At 36.1% G+C, this 27,419-nt stretch overlaps 1 protein-coding gene across 3 annotated transcripts; it reads left to right on the forward strand.

Annotated features, from left to right (window-relative positions):
- The first annotated feature begins 22 nt into the window (after positions 1-22).
- BORA (BORA aurora kinase A activator) lies at positions 23-27,407 on the forward strand. 3 transcript variants are annotated; one of them, XM_045977959.1, is made up of 13 exons: positions 23-295; positions 1,211-1,378; positions 3,511-3,617; positions 6,561-6,606; positions 9,736-9,817; positions 14,292-14,357; positions 15,258-15,314; positions 15,954-16,180; positions 16,756-16,888; positions 19,057-19,062; positions 19,303-19,670; positions 23,660-23,811; positions 25,060-27,407. In XM_045977959.1, exons 2-13 carry the CDS (start codon positions 1,226-1,228, stop codon positions 25,070-25,072), a joined length of 1,410 nt encoding a protein of 469 aa, XP_045833915.1. In that variant the 5' UTR covers positions 23-295; positions 1,211-1,225; the 3' UTR covers positions 25,073-27,407. The 3 variants fall into 3 exon arrangements, with proteins under 3 accessions (XP_045833915.1, XP_045833913.1, XP_045833914.1); XM_045977957.1 differs by having other exon boundaries at positions 19,057-19,670; XM_045977958.1 differs by having other exon boundaries at positions 19,057-19,670; positions 23,660-23,776.
- The last annotated feature ends 12 nt before the right edge of the window (positions 27,408-27,419 follow it).

The raw sequence follows: 27,419 nt of genomic DNA on the forward strand, positions 1-27,419 counted from the left end.
TCGCCAGCGTGAGGCTGCGTTGATTTAAATTTGGAGCCTCGTTACTCTGCGCGGAATGCTAAGCGAGGAGTTGCCATTCGAACTTACTACGCGGCCTCGATGCCATTGGTTGGTTCGCGGACAGCGGTTCGACGTGATTGGCCAGTTCCCCGCAGGGCCCGTGCCCTGGTTGGCCTAAGACAGCGCGGAAGCGGGGAGTTAAAGAGTCTATGCCTGTCGTGGGAGCTGGACTGGCCCCTCGGGAGCGCCCTGGAGTTGCCTATTTGGGGGGCTTCCTTTTTATACACACCACTAGGTACGTTCTTTGTCGTCCCTGGCCTTTCCTCCTGTTTTGAACCGGAGAGCTCACTTTTCCTTTCTCCCGACCCACCTGCCCTCTGTCTCCGGGGTGAATGGGAGCAGCGAGGGAATAGGTGCGGAAGGGGATGGGGTGGGGGGCGCCAAGCAGTGATGGTGTGGGGTTGGGAGTGACACTGGCGTGAGTGTCCACCTCTTCTCTTCTCCCAAGGAAGCCAGCTGCTTCAGCCTTCCAAGAAGTAGATTCTTTCTCCCTAGTCTTCTCCCCCTTTGACTGAAAGTAATGCAGTCTCGCATGCTACCCTGGGCTTTTTAGCGGAAAAAAAGAGGTTTGAGGAGAGGCAACCAAAGGAGGCGGTTAATTTCCTAGCTCTAATCAGTCACACTTCTTCGAGTGGGGCTGAAGTGGAAGACACACACGCGTGCACAAGCTTCCTCGTCACGTATTTGCTTGCTACAAATGTTGTTTAGCAACTGTAGTTTAATAGGTAATTGTTGGGATATCCGAAGGATGTTCAAAGTCTTTAGAGACTTGCAGTAATGAATAGAGAAACTATAGGTAGAGTCTTTCAGTTGAAGAGTTTGGTGTCTGCTCTTTTAGTTGCCTCGAAAGCAGACCTGAGCTTATTCATATGTGGTTGACTGCTACCTAACTTTCTGAACCTAAATCTTCTGCAAAATGATATCACATTTAAAATAGCGTACGTTTCTCGATTTTAAGATTATTTCAAGGATCACTTAGAAAATGTATCTGATGCCTCTTTGTGAACTGTAAAAAAAAAAAAAAAGACCTCCAAAAGGGTTAGATTTTGAGGATTATTATTTTTGCGAAATATGTTTGTTGAATACATTTTAGTTGTCAAAATGAGTGTGGAACTTTGTGGTTTTATTGTTCATAATTATTTATTTTTAGTTTTCTCTCTCTGCTATGGGAGATGTCAAAGAATCAAGGATGCAGATAACACCAGAAACTCCAGGAAGGATCCCAGTTTTGAATCCTTTTGAAAGCCCTGGTGATTATTCTAATCTCCATGAACAAACTCTCTCCAGTCCTTCTGTTTTTAAATCAAGGAAATTACCAGTAAGTTATTCTTGACTAGTATATACAAATTATTTTAAATGTAAACATCTTTCTTCAGAAGTTAAGGGAGAAACTTATCCTGGAGCACTGTATGTTTGAAATGTGCTCTTTTAGCTGTAATGTTCACTATAGTGTAGTGATTGGGTAAATATAGTTAGGTAGTTTTTTTGTTTGTTTGTTTGTTTTGTTTTGTTTTTTTTTAGTTAGAATTTTTTTTTTTTTTTCCCAGTGGATAATTTGTTGGCTTCCTGAAACTGGCTGTAGCTAGATACTATCATTGATGATATGTTTACTAATACTATGTTTGAGGAGAAGCTGTGTCATCTAATTATCTATTCTCATTTATTCAGCAAATCTATTTGAATGCTGTTGTGTTAGATAAAGTACTAGGCGTAGAGTAGTAGTGAGGGTCATTAGACACAAACTCTCCAGGAGCTTGTATTCGAATACATGAATCTGCAAACTTCTTCTGTTAAGCACCAGACAGTAAATATTTCAGGCTTTGCAGGTCATCTTGTTGCTGTTACAACTAGTCACCTCTGCCTTGTATCACAAAAGCAGCCATAGGCAATAGGAAAACCATGAAACATGGCTGTGTTTCAATAAAGCTTTCTTTATGGACATTTGAATTTCATGTAATTTTCACATGTCATAAAATAATAATTTTTAAAATTTTTCTTTTTTTTAAACTTTATTTTTTTTTAGTGTTCCAAAATTCATTGTTTATGCACCACACCCAGTGCTCCATGCAATACGTGCCCTCCATTATACCCACTACCAGGCTCACCCAACCCCCAACCTCCCTCTCCTCCAAAACCCTCAGTTTGTTTCTCGGAGTCCATAGTCTCTCATGGTTTGTCTCCCCCTCCAGTTTCCCCCAACTCTAGCTTGCAGATTGTATAAAAAGAAGCCAACATATACTCTAAAGGAAAAGACATAACTAATCTAACAACTTCAAAACAATAATATGTGGTATTAGTGGTTAAGGTGATCAAGAGTGATATGGAAAGGAAAGTGCTCTTTTGGAGATTAGGGAAGACTTTATAGCTTTAGCTTATTTTTATTGTTATTTGCTACACTGGAGTTCTTTTGAAGTATGATCTTTTAACCTAGTAAATTACCTAGAAAAACTGCAAGGTGCATTGCTGTTTATGCTATGCTTTCATATCTGTTAAAACTAAGAGAAGTAAAGTTTTAGTTATGTACTTTATATTGTCATAAATCTGACCTCATGATTTTTGATTGAACTGTATTAAATTTTAGTTATCTGGTAATCTAGAATAAATAGATTAGCTGCAACATAATCCCCAAAGCCAAAATGTGTGGGCTGTTGGATTTTTAAGCCTGATTTTATTAAAAATGCATTCAGAATTACAGATTAGGATTTGAGTAAATTTTTGGTTCAGTTGAATAGTTGAATGCAAAAAAGCAGCTGTGATTACCATTTTCATAATTATTTTAAGGATCAACTGTTTTATGAGCTTTTGTAGGCACTTCTGTACTTAGGACTTCAGTTCAGTTCATTCTTAGTGAGAGTAAAGACCTTTGCTAACTCTAATAAGAGATTTTTACCTTGACTTTGGTTGCATCACTGATGAGCAATTTCTCATTAACAGATGAGGAATTTCTATACCTTTATACTGTCCTGTGATTTTTTTTTTTCCCATTATTACATGATTTTAAAAATCACCCAGATGGGATGCCTGGGTGGCTCAGTTGGTTAAACATCTGCCTTTGGCTCAGATCAAGTCTCACATTGGGCTCCTTGCTCAGCAGGGAGCCTCCTTCTACCTTTGACTGCCACTCTCCATGCTTGTGCACATGCACTCGCTCGCTCTCTCTCTCTCTCTGTGACAAATAAAATCTTTAAAAAAATGGTTTAAAAAAAAATTAAAATCACCCAGATGGAAGATTTGGATATTTTAAAATACAGTCCAGTCAGTTGATTTAGTGTGATTTGATTATCATTTACCATTTCATTTAGTGGTAAATAAATACAAATTTTAAAATACAAGGTTTGAAATGCTTTTGCATTATAACCAGTCACATTATTTCCAAAGCTGACATTGGTTAGCATTTTGATGAACTATTTTAGTTTGCTTTTACTCATAGGTTCACTTTCTTTTGTTAAGACTCCAGGGAAGTTTAGATGGTCTATTGATCAACTAGCTGTAATAAATCCTGTAGAAATAGACCCAGAAGACATTCATCGTCAAGCTTTATACTTAAGTCATTCTCGGTAAGTTTTCCTTTTTTGTGTCTAAGTACAATAAGATATTCTTAAGTGAAGAGAGATGGGAAATTCCAAAGGTTGGATATATTTATATGTAAAGATATCAGGGAGGAAAAATTCCGAGACAGATTTATTGTGTCTAAATGCAGAGTGAATTCAAAGAACTATATCCAGAAAGAGATTCCCTTGCAAACAGTTCTAAACCTTAGTAGGAATCTTTTTTTTTTTTTTTTTTTTGAAGAGATAACTTTCCTCTGCTACCTATGGGATAGCTGTGCTTTCCAGTACTTGGTAGAGGGAAGAATATTTTGAAATTTGTACCTTTCTACATGATTGTGGCTTCTCCCACTGAATTTTTTTATTTTTAATTTTTGGTAGTATGGGGTAAAGCAAAATGCTCTTTCATTGCCATCTAGTTTGGGGAAGCCTCAAATCCCAAAAGCACAGTGAATGAAAGGGTATTTATTAGCAATAGAGAGAGCTTTTCTAGACATTATCCAGCTTTGATGTAACACCCTTAGGAGATCTAAACTATATTGTATTGAAGTCAATCTATTAATCAGATCAGCCTTAACTTTTTGATGTGTTACGTAGATTTCTCAGCACTGGTGTGCCTCAGACTGGTGGCAGTCTACTTGATTATGTCCAATGTAGGGAGAACTTGTACTTCTTCAGTGGAACAGACCTAGCTTTTGATTACATATTACTGTAATCTATAATTATAAGTAACAGTGTTTGTTAATAGTTTGGGAGATTCTTGTTGATGTCAGTTGTATAGTCTGATGTTTTAAATATTTTAAATAATTGAGTACTGGTGTGACCAGCTTTTAATTTTTAGTCCCAAAGTACCTGTGTTGTCAGTCCAAAATAATGGGTGATTGTTTTCCCTTTAACTTTAGAATTCAGTCACACAAAAATGTATACATGTTGAGATACTTTTACAAATATTCGTCTGGATATTAAACCCCTTCCTTTCTTGTCTTAGTAATTTGATTACCATTCACTCACAATGTCCATCCAGAAGTGTTGTAGAAAGGGCATAGAATGGGGAGCGAGCATAAAAAGACTTTAACTGAAGGTGAAAAGAATATCTAAGAGCAAATGAGTGACAAATTAGACTGATTTTTTTGTTTTACACAAACTGTGTGCTTTATTATTTGCCTTTTGGTAATTTCAGCCATGGACAATGGTTACCTTCAGTTAAGAGGTATTTATTGAACATCTTGAGGAATACTGAAGAAGCATAGACTATTATTTCTAATATCCAGAGCCAACAATACAGTTAACCAAAGTTGTGGCCCAACATTTCCATACTTATTAATAAATGATGTATTCTCTAGGTAGGCTTATGAAAAGAATCTTGGTGTATTTCAGTAGGTAGATTTGTAATACAAAAGAGGAGAAGAGTGAGAAAGACCTTAATTTTAATTTAATTAACTAATATAATTCAGTAAATGATTACAGCTTCCCCGATGGATAGTGAGTCCATTCTGAACAAAACATTCTGATTCATTCTTAGAAACAAGCAGTGAATTCTAGTGTCTCTTCCTGTCTAATCCGAATTTCCAATTTCAGTGCTTCCCACCCTTTATTACTGCTCCCCATAAAAAAATGATAACTGTAGGGCAGATGGGTGTAAACAAATGAGTCTGTCCATGTGGAAGGTGAGTGATCCTGAAAAGGCCCTCCCCTACTCAGGATCCATTCAGGGTATTCCTGTAACGGGTATGCGTCATGCTGGTGTACTTTGATGTAATGGTTAGGGTACTCTGTCCTCCTTGACTTCTGAGAATCCTCCATGATCAGGTTCTATAATATTTGTCTAAACTGATTTTCACTGCTGCTAGCAATTGCCTAAATATTTCTGGTTCTTAAAGTCCCTCTGATGAAGCAGAAAATGTTTCTGAATGAGGTGATATTAAATCAGAACTTACTAAATATTATATGCTATTATTATTATGCACTGTTATTTTGACCTAGCTTATGTGCTTGAGATACAACTGAGTTATTTGTCCCCAAAATGGTTGTTGTTCAAGCTGAGATATGGATTATCATTGTAGTGTATTTTCTCATCATTCCCTTACTTGAAAAATTCATTTGATTTTAATTTGTGAAACATACATTCTTATATAAGGTTTGTTAAAGCCACAAATACATACATGAAACATTTTGAGAGACAATCATTTGAATTGTAAGAAGAAGAAGAACTATTTTACCAATTTATTAACAGAAAGCAAATTATCTTCCTTGGGATAGATTGAAGTGGTCCTCCAAGGCTAGCTGCTTAGTCCTTGGCAAATCTATGCCTTGTGCTCGGGACCCAACATTTTGTGTTAAATCTTGTAGCTGATAAGTTTGTGTTGTTGTAATTGCATATTGTATCAAAGTCAAAAAAAATCATTTGGGCAGAATTCTATATTGTCATTATTTCATAATTAATATTTTTTCTTCTTTATTCAGAACTGTAAGGGTGATAGTTTCTTTTCTTCTATTTCAGAGTAAGAGTTGATTCTAAAATTATAGCTGTGATAAGCTTGCTATAACTGAAGAAAGAGAATCTGGACAATTTTTAGATTTCTGTGGAATGAAATACTTCTTAATTTATGATGGTTAAAAGACAAAGTTTATTCAAATTACTTTATGTTGTTAACATAACAACATAAGTTAATATATAAACGTAAAAATTTTATCAATGTAAGCCCTTTAACAGAAAATACTATTCCATTCAAACTGAATGGAAAAGAGGGAGGTAAGCCTAACAGCACAATGCCAAATACCTAAATACTGTCATTTACTGAATGTGGTAAGATACCAGTTTTGCTCTTAAAATGAACCTAACATTTGCCAGTTTTCAACAGAAGGAAATTATTTCTTTGAAAGCTTATTATTTTGAATGTTCAATCAGCTGAAGTAATGGCATGGTTATGTTTCTTCTTTATCTCTGTATAGAATAGATAAAGATGTGGAAGACAAAAGACAAAAAGCCATTGAAGAGGTAACTTAAAACTGTTACTGATCATAAAGCCAGTTAAGCATTAATTCTGCGTGCACGTCACCTCTTTTAGGAAGACTTCCTTCAAATCCTTTACTCTTCCGGATCGCCACCAGCCTGGCCTGTCCCCAGCTGTGTCTGGTGCCCTTCTGTCCTCCCATAAGACCGATGTTGTTCAGCTCTGCCAGCGCCTGTCATAGTACTCTTGTGATACTGTAATGATTTGGTTTAGTGCTTCTCTCCCCTAGACTACATTCTTGTTTTTGGCCAGTGTTATGCTTTATTTATCTTTTCATTCTCAGGGTCTAGCCAGTTTGTCTTCCTTGTGCCTTCAGCATACAGATGAGCACAAACTTCTGTTTCATCTTGGAGTTTATATGTAGAGAAAGTTGAATCTTTTCAGACATTGAAAATCGAGATTGGCATTAGCAATATTTTTATCTTTTGTTGTTAATGCTTTGAATTTTTAAGACATAGAATATATTTCATGAAATAAAATACCTTACTAAAACATAGTAAAAAGTGTATTACAAATGTAGGGTTTTTTTTTTTTTTAATAAAAATAATAAAATGGGACACTTGGGTGGCTCAGTGGGTTGGAGCCTCTGCCTTCGGCTCAGGTCATGATCCCAGACTCCTGGGATCAAGCCCCACGTCGGGCTCTCTACTCAGCAGGGAGCCTGCTTCCTCCTCTTTCTCTGCCTACTTATGATCTATCTCTCTGTCAAATAAATCAAAATAATAATAATAATAATAAACTAAGTTTTTCACTTTTTTCTCCTTTGATAATCTCTTCTTAGTGCAAGCCAGGCTTATCTATCTAATTATTGCCCAGAAAATCTTTATGTCATGGCAACATCTGTTTTTCCTTTTTCCCTTGCTAGCCCCCTCTATCCATCTCTATTCCTTAGCTATATTTGGCTCTTCTACATCCCAGAAGACTTCCGCTGCGGACTATGTAGAGATTAAATGATGCTCTGGCCCCTCCTGCACTTAACTTTTCTAGTGTTGGCTTGTGTTTCAGATACAGCATATTTCTTCAAAAACCATTGCATGTGCTTTACTCCTCCCAAACATTATATACTTCTTTATGTAGTAACTTCAGAATTTTCACTCTGATCCAATCACTTGTTTCCACCACAGTTGAATATTCTCAGACTGGATCGCATTTCCCAACATTTTAGAAAATATGCTTTCCCTTTAGAATCCTCGACTTTAAAGGGAAATTCAGCAGAAAATTTAAGAAAATGAAGTCAGAGGGAAAATTAGTGTCAGTGTATCAGAAACAAGTTAATGTATCCGAAACAAATATTTTCAAATATATAAATTTTTGAAAGAATAAATATGTGCATAGTCAAAAGAAAACAAAATTTAGACTTCAAAGAAAAATTACAAAATGAAAATGAAGAGCTTCTTGTTTCCCCTCTTACTTCCTAAAAGTAACAATGTGACATTTATACTTTCAGATTAATTTTATGTATGTAACAACAAATGATCTTTAACAAATAGGATCGTTATTCTCATATTGTCTTGCATCTCGCTTTTTTGCTTAATGTTTCCTAGTTTTTTTTTAACTATTAACACATACAGATTTTTAGTAACAGCATACTATTCCTTTGAATGAATGTGTCATAACCTAACTCAGCCCCTACTGATAGATATTTAGGTTGTGTTTGGTGTTTTGCTATCACAAATAATGCTTCAGTGAACACACTTGTACATAGATCTTTGTGTAATTGCAACATACTAAGTCAGAGGCTTTGTGTTCTCAGTTTTGGTAAATTTTGCCATACCGCCCTCCCAAAAGGTTATAGCAGTTTTTACTCCTGGCGGTGTTCTGATACTTGATGTTTTCTTATGCCTGCTATACTGGTTATTGTTCAGCTTCTTAATTTGTAATGTTCTTATCACTCTAAAAATTTCATCTTGTTAATTTGGATTTATATGTTTTTCATTTTGAGTGAACTAAATATATTGCTTTGTTAGTTGGTGGGTCCTTTATATTTTTTTACGGAAATTGTACTTATCGTAATCTCTGCCCCCTCCCCTCTTTTTCTTTTACATCTTTCTTTGTATACATATTGCAAAGAACAAGGAAGTTGTTCTTTGCCATATGTATAGCGAAATATAAAGAAAATGTTTTGGGGATGCCTGGCTGGCTCAGCCCTTAGAACAGATGACTCTTGATCTTGGAATTGTGAGTTCAAGCCCCACATTTCCAAAAAAAAAAAAAAAAAAAAAAGGAAGGGGAAGAAAGGAAAAGAAAATGTTTTGAATTCCTTCCAAAACAGAGAGAGGGAAGGGAAAAATACTGTGTTAGACTTTATTTTATATCTTGAATGAAAAAAGGAAAAACCTGTATCCAAATGCTCTTATCTCCATTTGAGTATGCTGGTGTACTGGTTTAACAGCTGGCCCTCTGTTTGCGGGAGGAGTATGATTTCTAGTGATTGCTGCTATCTCTAATGTTAATACCCAGCCATCACCAGTTTCAAGTGAGTGCTGGGACATTATGTAAAGAAGTGCCACAGCCCACCAGTGTGTGTGGGAGTCCCACCATGCTGATGCAAAAGCCATTATGAATCTCAAGAGTGTGGATACTGGGAAGTGTTCAATAATGAGCGAATAATGAATTAGGGCGTTTGTTACCTTTTTGTTTTATATATTGTACGTTTACAAGTTTTTAGCATTGACTTTAACAAGTGATGCACAAAATTCCTGAAAATTTAGTAATTAGATCTTAAGAGCCAGGATAAGCCCTTTCCAGCACACCATTCATACCTGCTTGTATACATCTATTTCAATTTATTGCTTTCCTCTTCATCCTCCCTTTTGTTATCTGTACCACCCTCCCAAAATTGGGAGGAATTAAAAATATTTCTCTATGATCAATGCCCTTAGATTAATTTGCAAGTTTTAAGTTTCAGTGTTTGAAGTATTAACATTTCTCTTTATGTATACTTTACATTTCTTCTATTTTACTTTTGGTCATTTGTGCTTTTAAGTATAAAAATTTTTAAATGTAACTATAAAGTCTATGTAACATGTTTAATGATTTTTTGAAAATAACATGGGTACTTGTTTGTATTTGGGGGGAAATTATGCCTAATTGTATGACTTTAATTTTTCTAGTTTTTCACAAAAGATGTCATTGTACCCTCTCCTTGGACTGATCATGAAGGGAAACAGCTTTCAGAATATCATTCCAGTAAATGTGAGTGTACTAAAAATCATATAAATAAAAACCGTAAAAATCATATAGTCGTAAAACTTAGTGAATGTAAAGCAATATATAGTGAAGTGTCAGCTTCTCTGCTTTGATAAGGATACATGCTAGATTTCTGGATACCAGAAGATTTAACCTTTTAAGGGTCTGGTTTCCAAGTATGAACAAGTCATGAGAATAAAAGGCACAGCATAGAGAATATAGTCAGAGATATTGTAATAGTGCTGTATGATGACAGATGGTAGCTACACTTGTGAGCAGAGCATAACAGAGTGGTATAGAGTTGTCAAATCACAATTTTGTACACGTAAAACTAATATAATATTGTGTGTCAACAACAAAAAACTGTTTAGAGGTTACAACTGAAAATGTGAATAAAATGTACTGAATTCTTACTTTTGGCTGTTTTATTCTGAATGTAACTTTTTCTTCATGACTGTTGTGAATATCAGTTATGATGGTGATAGAGGATCCACTGATGCAGAAATAGTTGGTACTGAATCAAGAACTGAGTGTTTGGTGATTTCTGCCTAATTTTCAAGGTTAATATTTAAAATGAAGTTATTAGATTGATTGCTTTTTGCTAATTTGCTGATTTCTTATAAAGGCAGAGGAAATGTGGACACTTGACCTCTAGGGCAGTATACTATAGCTGATTATATACAAAATTAATAAGGAAATTGAAGGACAAACCAGTAATCTTTTATTTTTCTGCCTTCAGGAAATGGTTATCTTTTATTTTTTCTCACTGTCCTTTGAGTTGTGAGCAGTGTTCAAGTATCACTTGTGTATTTCACTTGTACATTTCAGTGAAATTGCCCACTCTCCTATATAGTATACATTAATTATACTTTCAGCATAAGAAGGACTGTTCCATTCCTTATCAAAAACACAATTAATTGGTAAAATGGATTGAGCACTTACCATATGCCAGACAGTGCTAAGTGCTTTCAGTAATTCCTTACAACAGCTCACCTGAGGGAGGTACTCTTATTGGCCTCATTTGATGAGAAAACCTAGTTTTAGAAAGGTTGAAGCACTTGTTCAGGGTGACAAAGAGAATAAAAGTGGTAGAACCTGGATTCACAGCTAGACGTTCTCAGTTGGAGTCTATTCTCAGCCACAACAAACTGAAGGTAGCATGCAGTAGTGGATGGAGACCTGAACTGGAGACCTCCTGCTCCTCTCAATCTCTCTCTCTCTCTCTCTCTCTGTATATATATGCTTTATATGTATACTTTATATATATCACCCTATAGGGGTGATCTTGATCAAATTATTTAGTCTCTTTAGATCTCAGCTTGTAAAATAAAGTAGTTGTCTCTCCTAGATCTAAAATTTCTATGCAGGGTGACATTTCATTGACACTGCTTTTTTCCCCCAACTCCTTTCACGTTGATTTTTGAACAGGTGAATCAACCTTCTTATGTGATTTTTTTACTGGTGGGCAAAGGCAGAAATGCTTTGGTTTATTCACAGTGGCTTATGCTGTTAACTTTTACTATTATTAATACTTGTGCAGCAAGGTGCTTCAGTGAATATCCTCATGTGTTTCTATTTATGGACGTGAATGAGAATTGCTTTGGCATATACACATAGGCTGAGAATTCCTAGCATATAGACTGTGTTTACCTGTTTTGACTATGCAGTGGCCCCCTTCTCCAGAATGACTGCACAGTCTTATGTGAACACCAACAGTGCCTAGGATTCCTATGTCCCCACATCCCTGCCAGCACTTGGCATTATCCAGCTTTCAAATGCTCGCCTTTCCTTTTTTAAAATTAATTTTATTTACATTCAATTAATTAACATACAGTGTATAATTATTAGTGTCAGAAGTAGACTTCAGTAATTCACCTGTCGTATATAACAACCAGTGCTCATTACATCATGTGCCCTCTTAATGCCCAACATCCAGTTACCTCATCCCCCCACCCACCTCCCCTCCAGTGACCCTCAGTTTGTTTCTCATGATTAAGAGTCCCTTTTGGTTTGTCTCCTCTGATATTGTCTTGTTTTATTTTTCTCTCCCTTCCTCTATGCTCCTATGTTTTGTTTCTTCAATTCCAAAAATGAGTGACATCATATGATAATTGTCTTTCTCTGATTGACTTATTTCACTTAGCATAATATCCTCTAGTTCTATCCACATCGTTGCAAATGGCAAGATTTAATTTTTTGATGGCTGAGTAATATTCCATTGTACATATATACCACATCTTTATGCATTCATCCGTCATTGAACATTGGACCCTTTGCATAGTTTGGCCATTGTGGACATTGCTGCTATGAACATTGTATGCTTGAATCACTACATTTGTATCTTCAGAGTAAATACCTAGTAGTCCAATTGCTGGTCATAGGGTAGCTTTGTTTTTAACTTGTTGAGGAACCCCCATGCTGTTTTCCAGAGTGGCTGCACCAGCTTGCATTCCCACCAGCAGTGTAAGAGTGTTCCCCTTTCTCCACATCCTTCCCAACATCTGTCGTTTCCTGACTTGTTAATTTTAGCCATTCTGACTGGTGTGAGGTGGTATCTCATTGTGGTTTTGATTTGTATTTCCCTGATGATGAGTGATGTTGAGCATTTTTGCGTGCGTCTGTTGTGCATTTGTATATCTTCTTTGAAGAAATGTCTGTTCCTGTCTTCTGCCCATTTCTTGACTGGATTTATTGCTTTTTTAAGTTCTTTATAGGTTTTGCGTACTAGCCCTTTGTCTGATAAATTCCTGGTAGGTTGTTTAACAGTCTGATTGTTGAAATTTTCATTTCTTTTTATACTAATGGTCTTTGAAATTTCCTTTCTTGTAAAATAGCTATTTATAATTTATTGGTTATATTTTTATTGGAGTTGCTGTCTTTTTTTTTTCTTGATAATTTCTAAGACACCTTGTTTAACAAAGTTATATTGGTTTTAAACATTTCATATACCATCTCCCATACTGTCATAGGTATGCCGTTTTTGTTCTTGATGCTGTTGATTGCAAAGAAATTTTTATTTTTATGTAATCAAATGCATAAATTTTTTTTCTCATTTGATTGTGTTTTAAGCTTATTTAAGTCCTTCCAGGAGGAAACAACCAAGGAAACACTTGCAATAGAGTTAAAAAGCATAATAATGTTGCAGTTGGTGTCTTTCTGATCTAAGGAGGTCAGGGAAACCATGCTGGTCGAAGATAATTTCAGCTGAGACCTAATTAACCACACTCAGCAAATGAGGGAGGAAAGTCAGAAGAGTATGAGAAATAGCTAAATGTGAGAGATGACCTGTTTTTTTTAAGGTGCTCAAATAAATAGTGTTTAGTTGGAGAACAACTGTGCTAGAGACAGACAAGGTTTTGAAGGGCTTTCTGCGATGCTGAGGTGTTTGGACTTTAGCCTGAAGATCAAGGACGTTGTAGGGTTTTCTGCAGCAGAGTGCCTTGGTTACATTTGCTTGATAGGTCACACTGCTTACAGCAAAGAAAGCATTCAAATGTAGGATTTTTATTTATTTATTTTTTTACTCATTCTGACATTATTTACTAGGATACTTTATTTACCCACCACCCACTCACTCATTCACCCATTTACTTATTTAAGTTTATTAGGTAACTAGACTTTATTCTATAATGTTCTTTAAGCTTTCTGGCATTTTTGTTTGTTTTTTTTCTCCTTGCCTTTTCCTTCCTTTTTGTTTATATTAGTCATTTTTGTCACTGTGTGTGTTTTTTTTTTTAATCTCATGATTTTCAAGTTACAAAACTTAGTAGTCATTAATTTTCAATTAAAAAAAATATTTCCAGGGGCGCCTGGGTGGCTCAGTCATTAAGCTTCTGCCTTCAGCTCAGGTCATGATACCAGGGTCCTGGGATCGAGCCCTGCATCAGGCCTTCCTCCTCTGCGGGAAGCCTTCTTCTCCCTCTCCCACTCCCCCTGCTTGTGTTCCCTCTCTCGCTGTGTCTCTCTCTGTCAATTAAATAAATAAAATCTTCAGAAAAATTATTTAAAAAAATTTGCAGCCCTACCTTTGATTCCTGCTATGAAAATAAACTGAACATAGTTTTATCAAACTTTAGGTTTGGTTGAAATGATCTGGCATTTTAATTCAGACAATTTGTGTAACCCATTTTGCAAAAGCATTAAGCAACAGACAATCTGTCTGAGGACTTTGAGATTTGACTAACGTGCATCCTCAGTCTTTTAAGATTGACATAAATACAGAGTAACCATACTTTCCTTAAAAAGAGTTACTTGTGCCTCTTTATTTGCTGTGGTAGTTCTTCAAGTTTTATCTTTGTGTTTCTTCAAAATTAAAAAAACTAACAGAAGCATGCCAGATAATTATATGTGCAGATATTTTAAAACTGTTAATAAAATGAAAGTTTTCACCTTTTTTTTTTTTTTTTACTCTGGAAAAGGTCACCCTTAAAGTATATGGAGAATATAAAATGTAAGATTTGACACTTAAAATGTTTTATAGGTATTAATATAACTAGTGAATCTCCAACTGGACGAAAACTGACCATCCATTCTGAGAAAAGCAATGGTGAGTATGAATATAATCTGAAATGAAGCATGTTCCACATTAATCTTCATTCGATTTTAAATTCAGTTTTTGTGATAACACTTTATTCTGAAATCAAAATTACTTAATTATGAATGAGCCATAGGAGAGCTAATTTTTTAAAAAAATTAGAATACATATGTCCCTCCATGTTTTAGGAATAGCAGTAGTGTGTGTGTGTGTGTGTGTGTGTGTTGTTGTTGTTGTTATTTGAAGCTTGTGAGTCGATTTCTGGTGTTGGAAAGCATTTTTCTGAAAATTTGTGAATAATTAGGAAATCTGTACCCAAATACACTTGACCCTTGAACAACATGAGGGCCAAGGGTACCAGCCCCCTATGCAGTCAAAAATCCATATATAACTTTTTACTCCCACAGAATTTAACTGCTAGTAGCCTACTGTTGACTGAAAGCCTTACTAATAACATAGTCAATTAACAGGTATTTTGTATGTCATGTTTTATGTAGTGTATTATTACAATAAAGTAAGTTAGAAGAAACCATTAAGAAAATCCTCAGGAAGAGAAACTACATTTATATAGTACTGTACTGTATTTATTGAAAAACGGGGACATTTAAGTAAACCCATGCAGTTTAAGTCCATGTTGTTTGGGGGTCAGCTCTGGAGATGGGCTTCTTTTCAGGGCCAGCAGTACAACCAGAAATTAACTCTTACCACTAACAGGTTTATATCAGAGCTGGAAGGGGTGGCAAACTGCTTATAGAAGGGTGGCATGTTTTTAATAGAATGCATAAATGAAATAATTCAATTTGGCTGGAACATCATGGGGAGATGGTTGATTGGGAAGCACATGCTAAATTGCATGTAATATGCTTGCATTGATTTATCCATGTTTGTATTTATTTATCTGCTTGCTTCCAGCTGCTTGTCAGACATTGCTATCTCTTCCTGTGGATTTTAATTTAGAAAATGTATTAGGTAAGTATTGTATTTGTTTAAACTTTTAATAACTTAGAAGGTTTTGTTTTGATGACTTTTTGTAAATGGAAGTAGGTGGCAGTGTCTCTTTCTAAAGAAGTAAGGATACAATCCTAAACTTTCTTTTTCTTTAACTTGTCCTGATTAGCCTTTTTGTCATAATGAATTTTGCTGTAGACATAAACTATTCATCAGCACATCTTAACTGGTTTTACCTACACTAATAATGAAGCATTCAAAAAAGAAGGAGTAATTTCAGATTTCAAAGGTCACATATGCAATTAAACTTTGCCCTCTTTTTTGAACAAAATTCAAATAAATAATACATGCTGGGTTTTTTGTTTTGTTTTTTTAAAGATTTTATTTATTTATTTGATAGAGATCACAAGTAGGCAGAGAGGCAGACAGAGACAGAATGAGAGGGGGAAGCAGGCCCCCCACCGAGCAGAGAGCCCAATGCGGGGCTCAATCCCAGGACCCCGGGACCAGGACCCGAGCCAAAGGCAGAGGCCCCAACCCACTGAACCACCCAGCCACCCCTACATGCTGTTTTTTAAAAAAAAAACAACATGTAACTGATGAATAATTGCTCTTTAAAATGACTACTTTTGTCTTTACTTCTGTTATTATTAAATGTAGGTGACTATTTTAGAGCTGATGAATTTTCAGATCAGTCTCCTGGAAACCTCAATTCTTCATCCCTCAGAAGAAAGCTGTTTTTAGATGGCAACGGAAGTATTTCTGACTCCTTACCTCCAGCTTCTCCCAGAAGTCCTTGCGGTGGTGCTCAAGCCTCACTGGAGGTTTTTTATTCGATAGATTTATCTCCTGTACGGTGTAGGAGCCCTGTGCAGACACCAAGTTCGGTAAGAAGTTGTGCTTGAAGTGTGCTGTGTAGTTGGCTATAGATGGACCTGGACGCTCATTTTGTGCTCAGGGATCAAATGGTTGCCTTTGGACTTTATATCTCATGAGGGTTAGCCCAGTTCACATTTTGTCATTAGTCAGGAATGTTTTGGTGAGACTCCCATTTTTATATTTATATAAAGACTCCATATTTATATTTAGGATCAGATTAATCATGAGTCTCAAGGAATTTCAGTGTAAGTTGTTTTCTGAACTGGGTAAGGTTTTCAGTACACCACAACTGGATTGACATTAATTGAGTAATCTAATTTAAAGGTGCTCATAAATAGCGGCTCCTATGAAATAGAATGGTCTGTTTAAACATGGCATTTATATTTTATTTTAACCAACATACTCTATTTCAAAATGTTTCTAACAGTCTTCTTAATTGTTCTCATTATAAGATGCTTTGCCTTTTGGTGAATGACCAAAGTTTTTATGACCTACTTTGTAAACGTGTTTTGAAGATGAAAGTAAATGGCATATGGTATAACAAATTGAGAAAAAGAATAGTATAATTTTATTTTTATCACAGGGGCAGTTTTCTTCCAGCCCTATTCAGGACAGTGCAAAAAAATACAGCTTGGGAAGTATTACCAGCCCTTCACCTCTTACTTCACCCACTTTCTCACCAATTGCATTTCAAATAAGAAAGACTCCACTCTCAGGTATGTCTCATAAGTAAATACCTAATTTCAGGGGCGCCTGGGTGGCTCAGTGGGTTAAGCCTCTGCCTTCGGCTCAGGTCATGATCTCGGGGTCCTGGGATCGAGTCCCGCATCGGGCTCTCTGCTCAGCAGGGAGCCTACTTCCCTCTCTCTCTCTCTGCCTGCCTCTCTATCTGCTTGTGATCTCTCTCTGTCAAATAAATAAATAAAATCTTAAAAAAAAAAAAAAGAAAATACCTAATTTCAATTTTTATGTTTACCAACATTTGTTACTAAAGACTTTCTTTTTGAACTTGTTCTAACTGTAGAGCTTCTAAATGATTACTAATCTTCAAAAATTTAAAAATGGCTTTTTTTTTTTTTTAACAAAAGGAACAATTCACCTTTAAAACCTGCATTCTCAACAAAATTCTACTCTAGTATTAAACACCGGCCATCTGATTAGCAGTATTTATATCAAGTGTTCTTGTAAAGGGAATCAAAGAAAGATGGCAAATTTAGAGTTAAGTTCGGTGTGCCTTCTGACATGTACTTTCATAATTTGGTAATCAGGTATTCATATTTTGTAAAGATATATTTGTTTGAGTCAGACTTTTAAGGTAAATATACTGTGGGGGAATTTACGTGTTTCTCTTTGCAATGTGTTAGTTTCTCAGAAAAATAATTGTAACTCCTTTTGAAAAAATTAAAATAGTTATTCATAATAAAATTGGAAACCTGAAAACTACCTTGTTAGTGTATATATATATATGGTTTTTTTTGCATAAATACATGTGTACTTTATGAGGAGATAGACACACACACCATAGTTCTGTGGTCTGTTTTTTATTTTGTTTTGTTTTTAATTTATTTATTTGACAGAGATCACAAGTAGGCAGAGAGGCAGGCAGAGAGAGAGATGGGGGAAGCAGGCTCCCCGCCAAGCGGAGAGCCCGATCCCGGGACCCCAGGATCATGACCTGAGAGAAAGGCAGAGGCTTTAACCCCCTGAACCACCTAAGTGCCCCAAGTGGTCTGTTTTTTTTCACAAAGAACTGTACTGTGAACATTTTCATAGGTCATTCAAATCATTTATTATTGTATGAAATGGTGATTTTTAATCATTGATCATGGATGTATCATTTGTTTTCAACCACTGATGAACCTTATTTCTAATTTTTTATTAAAATAATTATTTTTGTTTATACACTGTATTGTACATACTTTAAGTTAAATTCTCAGAAGTAGAATTATTTGGTCAAAGGGGGTGAATGTTTTTAAGGGTCTTGATGAATTTTGGCAAATTTTCTTCATAAAAGGTTGCATCAATTGAAATTTTCATCAGTAGTATGTAAGAAAGCCAGTTTCTCCCATTTAGAAGCACTGGTATTACCATTCTTTGTGGTGTTTCTTAATTTGTTATATTACAAAAATATTTCTTACTGCTTTAATTTTTGTGTCTTTGATTATGATGCTGTTGAACTCTTTCCAAATATTTATTGGCCCTTTATTTGGGGGGAGGGATTCTTAGTTCATACTTCATTGTTTTTGTTAAACAAATGCTTTCTTATTGCTTTAACTTCTGTATTTTTTTATTGTTTGTGTGGCTGACCACTTCGTATGTTTATTTGCCATTGGGAGGATTGTTTCTGGGCCCTTGCCCTTTTTTTTAAACTTCTGTTTTTGTTAAGCCATTGAAGTTATAAGAAGCATTATATTTTAAAGCACCTTTACCATTTTGATTATCATTGTATCATTTGCTCTTTCTTATTGCAAATATTATTTTACAATTTTTTGCATGCCTTTTAACATTGCTTATACTGTTTTTGCAAGGTTTTTACCTGCTTCATTTACCAGGTATAGCTATTAACTTGTAGCTCTCTGCTGATTTGTCCAGTATCTTCTTTGTATATGAGCACTATTACTATAGGAGTAATATTTTTATGAGGAAATAATTCTCAGAGAATAAATTATTTTTTTAATTAAAAGGAAGTGCCAGAGGAATTCTTTTTGAAGAGTCTTATCCTGCTTATTGAGACACAATCATTTGTGGTGTTCTTTTTAACACCAAAACGTCAGTAAACAGTACAATGTTCTAGATATCCAGTTTTTCGGTCATTAAAACCTTAGTAATGTCTTTTCCATTTGCATGTTCTTATGATGGAATTTTTCCCTTTCAATCTTTTTAGAACAAAGTAAGTTTACTTTTCATTCCCCTGATAATTTGTCTGGAACAACACATTCTAATGGAATTACTAATCCATGCATCAGAAGTCCTTATATAGATGGCTGCTCACCAATTAAGAATTGGTCTCCCATGAGACTCGAGATGTGCACAGGTGGTACTCAATGTCGGACCTCCCTGATTCGGATACCCTTTGCCCTCGAGGCTCACGAGGAAGATGAAGAAGATCAGCTGAATCTTCCTTCTGCAGATGCCTCATCACCAGCCATGGACACGGGTGGAGTACCCCTGCGGCAGGTGAAGAGCGACACCGCCGCCCATGGCGCACATTTGGTAGTGACCGCCATGTCTGTTACACAGAATCAGTCCGGCACTTCTGAGAAAGAATTAGCACTGTTGCAGGATGTTGAAAGTGAGAAAGAGAACAACACTGTGGATATGGTTGATCCCATAGAAATAGCAGATGAGAACACTTGGATTAAGGAGCCGGTTGATAATGGGAGTTTGCCCATCACTGATTTTGTGAATGGGATTGCCTTCAGTATCGAAAACTCTCATATATGCATGTCACCTCTTGCAGAGAGCAGTGTCATTCCTTGTGAAAACAGTAACATTCAGGTAAGAAATTTTAATATTCTGGAGTCCTTTCCTTTCTCCCTTATTCTTTTTTTTTCTGAGATTATACTAAGAAAATGGGTTAAATGTGAGGACTGGAGTATTATATAACTTTTTAAAAGTATCAATACATGGTGATACTAAGAGGGTTAGTTTCTTTTAATTGGGACTGATGGTGCATATTTAATATTCACATTCACTGGTACTTTTGTTGTTGTTCTTAAATGTTTTATTTATTTGACAGAGAGATCACAAGTAGGCAGAGAGGCAGGCAGAGAGAGAGGGGGAAGCAGACTCCCTGCTGAGCAGAGAGCATGACCTGAGACGAAGGCAGAGCCTCAACCCACTGAGCCACCCAGGTGCCCCACATTCACTGTACTTTACATGTGTTAATTTATTGAATCTTCACAGGGCTATTGTGAAATAGGTGGAAAGTTATCCCCATTTTACAGATAACTGAGGGTCAGAGAGGTTAAGTACATTACCTTCATTGGTAGCAAGTAGTGGTGCCAAGATTTGAATCCTGCAGTATGTATGGCTTTAGAGCTCAAGTTCTTGAATCTGAGTTTGTACTGACTCATAGTAATAGCTGAGACGAACGTGATGTTTCAGTGTGTCAGGTGCTTTTCCGACCACATTATATGTAGTCAGTCATTTAATTCTCCCACCATAATTCTCCCTCCCACCTTTTCAGAATGCTAAAATTTGAAACTCACAGGAGGATTCTAAATGACCCAAAATTAAATATAATCATCTGCTCATGTTTTTAAGTCTATATTGTCTCTCCTGACTTCCAAGATCGTTGTTCAGAAAAATACACTAGAATCGCTTTTATATCTTTTAGCTTCTAAATTTGGTTCCTAAGTGAAAAAGCACTTACATCAAACTTAGCCTTCAAGGTATTGTTCTTTTCCTCTCCCTTTTCCTCACTACCTTTTTTTTTTTTTTCCAGAGCATTTATAAAAGAATCAAAATGCTTTCATTGAAATACACTTTAATCATCTAACTCAACTACCCATCGGAAGCCTATATCACTACTAAATTGTCATCCACTCTATGCTTGAGTGCCTGCAGGGGAATATAATCCATTTTCAGGCTTCTCTTATCATTACAAGCCTCTGCCTTATATTGAGCTAAAATATGCTCTGTCTGTGGTATCTATCAGTCAGTTTCAGTTTGACGCTTTGGGCCATATCATAATAATATTTACCTTTGGCAGAGCATTTGATAGTTTAAAAACTTCAGACATTCTTATTTTCCTACCACAAAGGCAACTTCTAACCACTTGAAGATAGCCATATTTTCTCAGGGCGTTTTGACTCGCTTTATTGTGGACTGGTTAGCTTCCAGTTGTGGTACAAGCTGTCATCCCAGAATGTCCCTTCACAATGGGAATTCTCTTCACCTTTCCTATGTTCTGCCTTCTGTTTTCTGCATTCCATTCTTCTCTTTCCTGGTTTACCTCTTACTTTACTGGAACACATTTCCTGGTAGCTTTGTGAAAAGGAGTACATTTTTTACATACTGCATGTCTGATCATGTATTCTTCATTCTCTCACATGAGGGTTTGGAAATAATTGTCTTTCAGACTTTGAAGGCATTGCATTGTTTCATTGATTCTATTTCATTATTGCTGGTGAGGGATCTGAAACCATTTTAATACTTAATCTTTTGTATATGGTCTCTTTTTACCCACCCCTGGACACGTATAAGATCTTCTCTTTGTCTACAGTGTTCAGAAATTTCAGTGATTCTTTGGTGTGGGTATCTTTTTGTCCATAGTACTGGGCATTTAGCAGAGCCTTACAATCTGTAAACTCATGCCCTTCACCTCTTTGATCTTTTTTTTTTTTTTTTTGAATAGTATCTTAGATTTCTCCTCTCTCACTTTTGCTTTTCTTTCTGGAATTTCCTCATAATTCTCCAATTTTTAAAAATCCTTCTGCTATATTTTTTATCTCATTTTTGTTGGTGCATCATTAACTTCTAAGGCATTTTGGGGGCAGAGGGGGTTGTTTTGTTTTTGCTGTTGGTATTAATTTAAAAATCTGTAGCATGACTGGCAGAGCATCCAATGGTCTGACCTTTACCTTACTTGTCAGCTTCATTTTGTTTCCATTTATTCTCTTTTTTCAGTCACATTAGCTTTCCAGAGTTTTAAATAAAGAGCCTTTCCCCCCACAGCTTAGAATTCCTATCTCTCCCACTTTACCTAGTTAACTCCTATTAGTTTTTTAGTTCACAACTTAATAATCATATCCTCAAAGGAGCCGTGATCACACTAGCCAAGCTAGATCTCATTATATGCTTTCATAATTCCATGTACACTTTGCCTTCTTTCCAGTCAGACCATTTATTGAGCAGTCATATATGTTTTTGTTTATCCCAGAGCTTATGTATAATAGCTACTTGTTAAATATTTGGAATGAAAACATTTAGAATGTATAGGTAAGTTCAACCGGAAGGACTGTATAAAGTGAGAACACATTGATGTTTGGAACCCTGAGGAAAAATAAAGGGTTTGTTAAAGGAAGCAGAGCCCCCAAAGGAAACTGAGAGGGACCAGCCAGAGAGCGGGACATGAGGAAAGCCTAGTGTTAATATGACATCTTAACGAAAGAATAGTTAGTGCTGTGAAAGTAAGAGCAAGGGATATAGGGCTTAAAAAGTGGCTGTTGAGTTAATAACGGAAGTAATTTGGTGAGTGAACGACGTCAAGGTAGGGCAATGAAAAGTGAGTGGAAGGGAGGGTAAAGGAGGTAAAGTAGTGAAAAATTATGTGTAGGTAACTGAAGAACCTTTGTTGTGAGGAGAAGGGTTATCATAGCTAGAAAAGAACGTTAAAGTCCAAGATCTTTTTGTAGTTTTTTAACTTTGTTTTTACTTTAGATGGGAGAAACTGGCATATTTGAGAGGGAGAAGAGTAAAAAGGACAAAGAAAACTAGAAATTGGGCAGGATAATTATTAATAGGTATCAATTATGTATCCTCTTCATGTACCAGAGATCAGGGCAAGTATTTTACAGTTAGAATCATTTTTTTTAATTAACATATAATGTATTGTTAGCTCCAGAGGTACAGGTCTGTGAATCATCAGGCTTACACACTTCACAGCACTCACCATAGCAGACACCCTCCCCAGTGTCCATACCCCCACCACCCTCTCCCTACCCGCCTCCCCCTCAGCAACCCTCAGTTTGTTTTGTGAGATTAAGAGTCTCTTACGGTTTTACAGTTAGAATCTAATCCTCATGATGCCTTACAGCAGATGGAATAAATATAATATGTAAAATAGTGATGAATTTTATACATTAAGGAACTGAGGTGTGTAAGATGGGATAGAATGTAGAGCGTAAGAGGATTAACACAAGTAACCCTTCCACTTTTATAGGGGACCAGGGGGTAGGGGACGGATGTGGGTGTATATATTTGTAGCTGGAGTCTAGCATGGTTTAAGGAGCTTGGGCTTGGGAAAGCGAAATGGCAGATTTCCATTTATTTCCTAGCTCAGTTTTATCAATTTTAGGAAGTGAGAGCTTCTTTGAGTTTTATTGTAATCCTCACTTTTATATAATGGGTGTGAAAGTAACAGGAAAGCAAGTTCCTAGTGGTTTGTTCACAGATTACAAAGGACACTACAAAATGTATTTTATCAAAAGGAATGGTGTAATACAGTGACAACTTTGAAGAACAACCAGTTCTGTATAGAACTTTTATAGTTCTGTATTTTACATTTCATTATGATCAATATTAAATAGTACATTGTATTGTTTACTTGTGAATGGTAGTATATAGTGATTCACTTAAATATTTTATATATATAACTCTACTTATATATATAAAACTATTTTCTTTTTTATGTGAATATATAATTTTAGAAATACATTTTATATAAATATTTTTAATTTTACTTAGACTTAAGAGTTCCTCTAATTTTGTGGCTAAGTTAGTTTGCAGTGTTATCCTTAGTGTTTTTTCTTCTTTCCTGGCAGATGGATAGTGGCTATAACACACAGAATTGTGGGAGCAATATTATGGATACGGTTGGAGCAGATAGTGATGCACAAACCTTGGACATTGAGAATACATCTCAAGTTTTTAATACAAAGGTATGGAGAAGACAGAGAAAGCTTGATATGGTTGTGTAAGTATTTATTATATATGACTTTTTTCAGGGGCACCAGTTGGTGGAGCATGTGACTTGATCTCAGAATTGTGAGTTTGAGCTCCACCTTGGGTGTAAAGATTACTTAAAAATAAAATCTAAAATAAAAATTTCTTTTCAGTATATTTTACACCCATTTTGCTTAAAATTTTGTTAATATCATCTGTTTATGCCTCATCCTATTTTTGATTCATTTAACATAGTGTTTTGTTTTTTTTTTTAAAGATTTTATTTATTTCACAGAGAGAGAGATCACAAGTAGGCAGAGAGGCAGGCAGAGAGAGAGAGGGAAGCAGGCTCCCCCCGAGCAGAGAGCCCAATGCGGGGCCCGATCCCAGGACCCCGAGACCATGACCCAAGCCGAAGGCAGAGGCTTAACCCACTGAGCCACCCAGGTGCTCCAGTATGGTGGTTTTTAAATCAAAACACTTCATTTTCCATAATAACTCTTTGGCTATGGGAGAGGTTAAGAGGTTGGAGAGGAGAGAACTAGTCATACTTTGGAGCAGGCACCTGAACTCTTTTTTTTTTAAACTAAAGAGGAATAGGAATAAGGGGTACCAAGACAGTTTTTTTGCCTCTAACATTATTTCAAAGTTAAACATAAAGAATTTTGATCATTAAGAAAATGATACAACTGAGAGACCACACATCAAAATAAGAACTCTCAAAAGTAAGGGCTCTTTTCTTTAAAATCCAAAAGCCTTTCAAGACTATAAATAACATGCCTTACCTACTAAGTATTTGTACAGAGGTATGCTTTTGATTAGGACATTTACTGCACCTTCTTGATAGGATGGTTGTAACTATGTATGCATATTTGAGGAAAAACCATCATTATTTTTAGGCACTGATCAGGAGACTCTTTCATTTTTATGTCAAGTTGTTCATAAACACAATAAACACCAGCAACTGTGCAACTGAACATAATTCTCTCCCAGTGAATATTAAGACATAATATGGAGGCTACCTTAATTTCCTTTTCCTCCATTTTGTTGAGGTGTAATTGTAGTTGTTCATTTAGAAGCAAGCAGGCACTAGGGTACAGGAAAAGGACTTTTTGATGCAGAATATTGATTTATAGAAAACCCTATCTTCACTATGCCTTTAGAATTCATAAGGAAATCTGCATTCAGGTTTTAAAACATGGTAGTTGCACCCTGCACCCTTGAATGGTCCTATTCAAGCAGCAAATAAGATATTTTCTGCTTTTTCCCCACCCCACAGGAAGACCGTGTAACACAGAGGTGTTGAATGAACACAGCAACTTCCCATCAAGGCAGCAGTCCATAGAATACCTCTCAAAGCCAAGATCCATCACTCAATGGCTCCTCACATAATTTTTATGCAGAGGATCAATAATGTGATCGTGATTGGGAAAAAGTTGCTTCAACTAACATGCTTAGCTTTTTTTCTTCCCCCCCTTAATGTGAAAAATCAAGGGCTTAATTTAGTGACATGGGAACAGCAGAAAATCTCCTGGAACTTTCAACTTATTGAAGTACAACTGTATTTTTTATTAATAAATATTTTTGTACTTACCTCGATTAATGTGTTTAACAATAAAAAAAAAATTTGAGAACAAGGACTTTGGTCCTATCCCACAGGGTCAGTGAACGGCCTAATAGTAAACCTTACCAACAGTACAGAATTTAGCAGTAGTTTTAAGAACATGTGGAATTGTGAGGGTACTGTTTTATTTTACATAAAAATATGTGACTATACAGATGAATTTACATTTATAACCTTTGTGAAAGAAATGAATCTTCGATATAAAACAAACTTGAAGAGTGGGAAGGAGATTAAGCATTTTTCCAGAATTTTTTATTCTTGATTCATTCATTTGTGTACAAATTCTGTTCTGGTTACTACTTCATTTTTTTTTTTTTTTAAGATTTTTATTTATTTATTTGACACAGAGAGATATCACAAGTAGGCAGAGCAGCAGGCAGAGAGGGGGACGCAGGCTCCCTGCTGAGCATTGAGCCTGACTTGGGACTCGATCCCAGGACCCTGAGATCATGACCTGAGCCGAGGGCAGAGGATTAATCCACTGAGCCACCCAGGGCCCCCCATTACATTTGAGTGTAATATTCCATGTGTGCTGCTTAGCATAAAAACTGGCATTAGAAGCATTTTAGATAACTGAAGACAAGGCTTTGGATGAAAATAAGGATTCTGGTCATCTTGGCCTATCCAGTAAGGACTAATTCCTGAATTAGGCCTTTGTCATAAATGAGACCAAGAAAACAAACATGGAAAGACCAAAGGTCAGCCATTGCCTTGTTTAACCAAGAAGCCTCCCTTTCCTTCTGTTGCAAGTAAACTACGGGCTGTCAGCAAAGGATTTTTAAATGGTGGAGAGGTGGAAATCAAATGGGTTTTGTGACACATCAAAGTTAGGAAATGTGAATTTTTGTGGGAACACAGCCGCGCTTGTTTACATCCTGTCTGCGGCTGCTTTCGCGCTGTTCGAGGAGAGTTGAGTACCACGGTTGTAACCGAGATTGCATGGCTTGCGGAGTCTAACGTGGCTGGTTCTTCACAGAAAAGGCATGCTGACACTCTAGCGTGTTAGCCTGCTACTTGGTCCCGAGACCAAAGTCATCTTCGTTCAAATGAAACAAATTCTGCCTCAACATACAGATCTTTTCAACTGAAACAGTAGGAGGAAACTGGAACAGTCACTCAACGATCACTGAGGGCCTAAATGACTGTACACTGGGTCATTATTCCCACTTAGTACACCTAGTGATTCATTTGCTGGTCCTTCTCACTGGACTGCAAGCTCCTTCAAGGCAGAGATCGTTCACTTGACTCTGTGGAGCCTGGCACATTGTAAACACTTTAGAAATTGAATAAGCAAAGTAAAGTGTTTTAAGATAACTATCGCAAAACATTCTTAAGAAACAAAATAATTACTAATCTTTGTGATGAACAAGGCACACCAAGGTGTAATATTTACTTCAGACTGTTCCCTTTAATATGTTCTTACACAATCCCCCCTTTTCGTATAGAACCTGATACATACACAGTTTAAAAGCCATTAATGACCTATATTTTATAAATAACATGATGCAGATGTTTAAAGTGCCATCTCCATTTGCTCTTTGAGCCCTAATGCGTAATTTTGGGCGAGATATGAGCTAACGGTCAAGGATGATGATCACCATACTTATTATCTGGTATAAAAAAAAAAAACCTTATTCTAGGCAGCTCCAAATATCCTTGCCTTCCTACAACATTCATCCCAAACACAGCTGTTCAGGACCACTAATAAAAATGCAGGAAGCTTTTAACAGTAAGGGAACACTTCATATAAATTAGGTACATTAAAGATAGCAAAGGACTGAATTCCTTGACAAATCTTGATGTCATTGTCTTGAAATCTAAAAACTACCATATCAAACAAGGACATCTTTCAAGACTTAGAAAGAACAGATTGTTCCTGACTTCTGAAAATGTTCTATTTTCCTCCATAGGAAAATGATAGTTTTTTTTTTCTATCAATATTAAATAATCAAATTACTTATATAAAATTAATCTGTTCTTTAGTGAGCAGACGACCATTTAAATGGTCTTTACAG

The sequence above is a fragment of the Meles meles genome, chromosome 14 (genome assembly GCF_922984935.1).
Source record: "Meles meles chromosome 14, mMelMel3.1 paternal haplotype, whole genome shotgun sequence".
NCBI lineage: Eukaryota > Metazoa > Chordata > Mammalia > Carnivora > Mustelidae > Meles > Meles meles.

Coding starts and splice junctions, on each gene's coding strand:
- BORA (XM_045977957.1), top strand. CDS start 1,226: ATGGGAGATGTCAAAGAATCAAGGATGCAGATAACACCAGAAACTCCA. Junction 1,379..3,510: donor TTAAATCAAGGAAATTACCA/GTAAGTTATTCT, acceptor TCTTTTGTTAAG/ACTCCAGGGAAGTTTAGATG. Junction 6,607..9,735: donor GACAAAAAGCCATTGAAGAG/GTAACTTAAAAC, acceptor TAATTTTTCTAG/TTTTTCACAAAAGATGTCAT.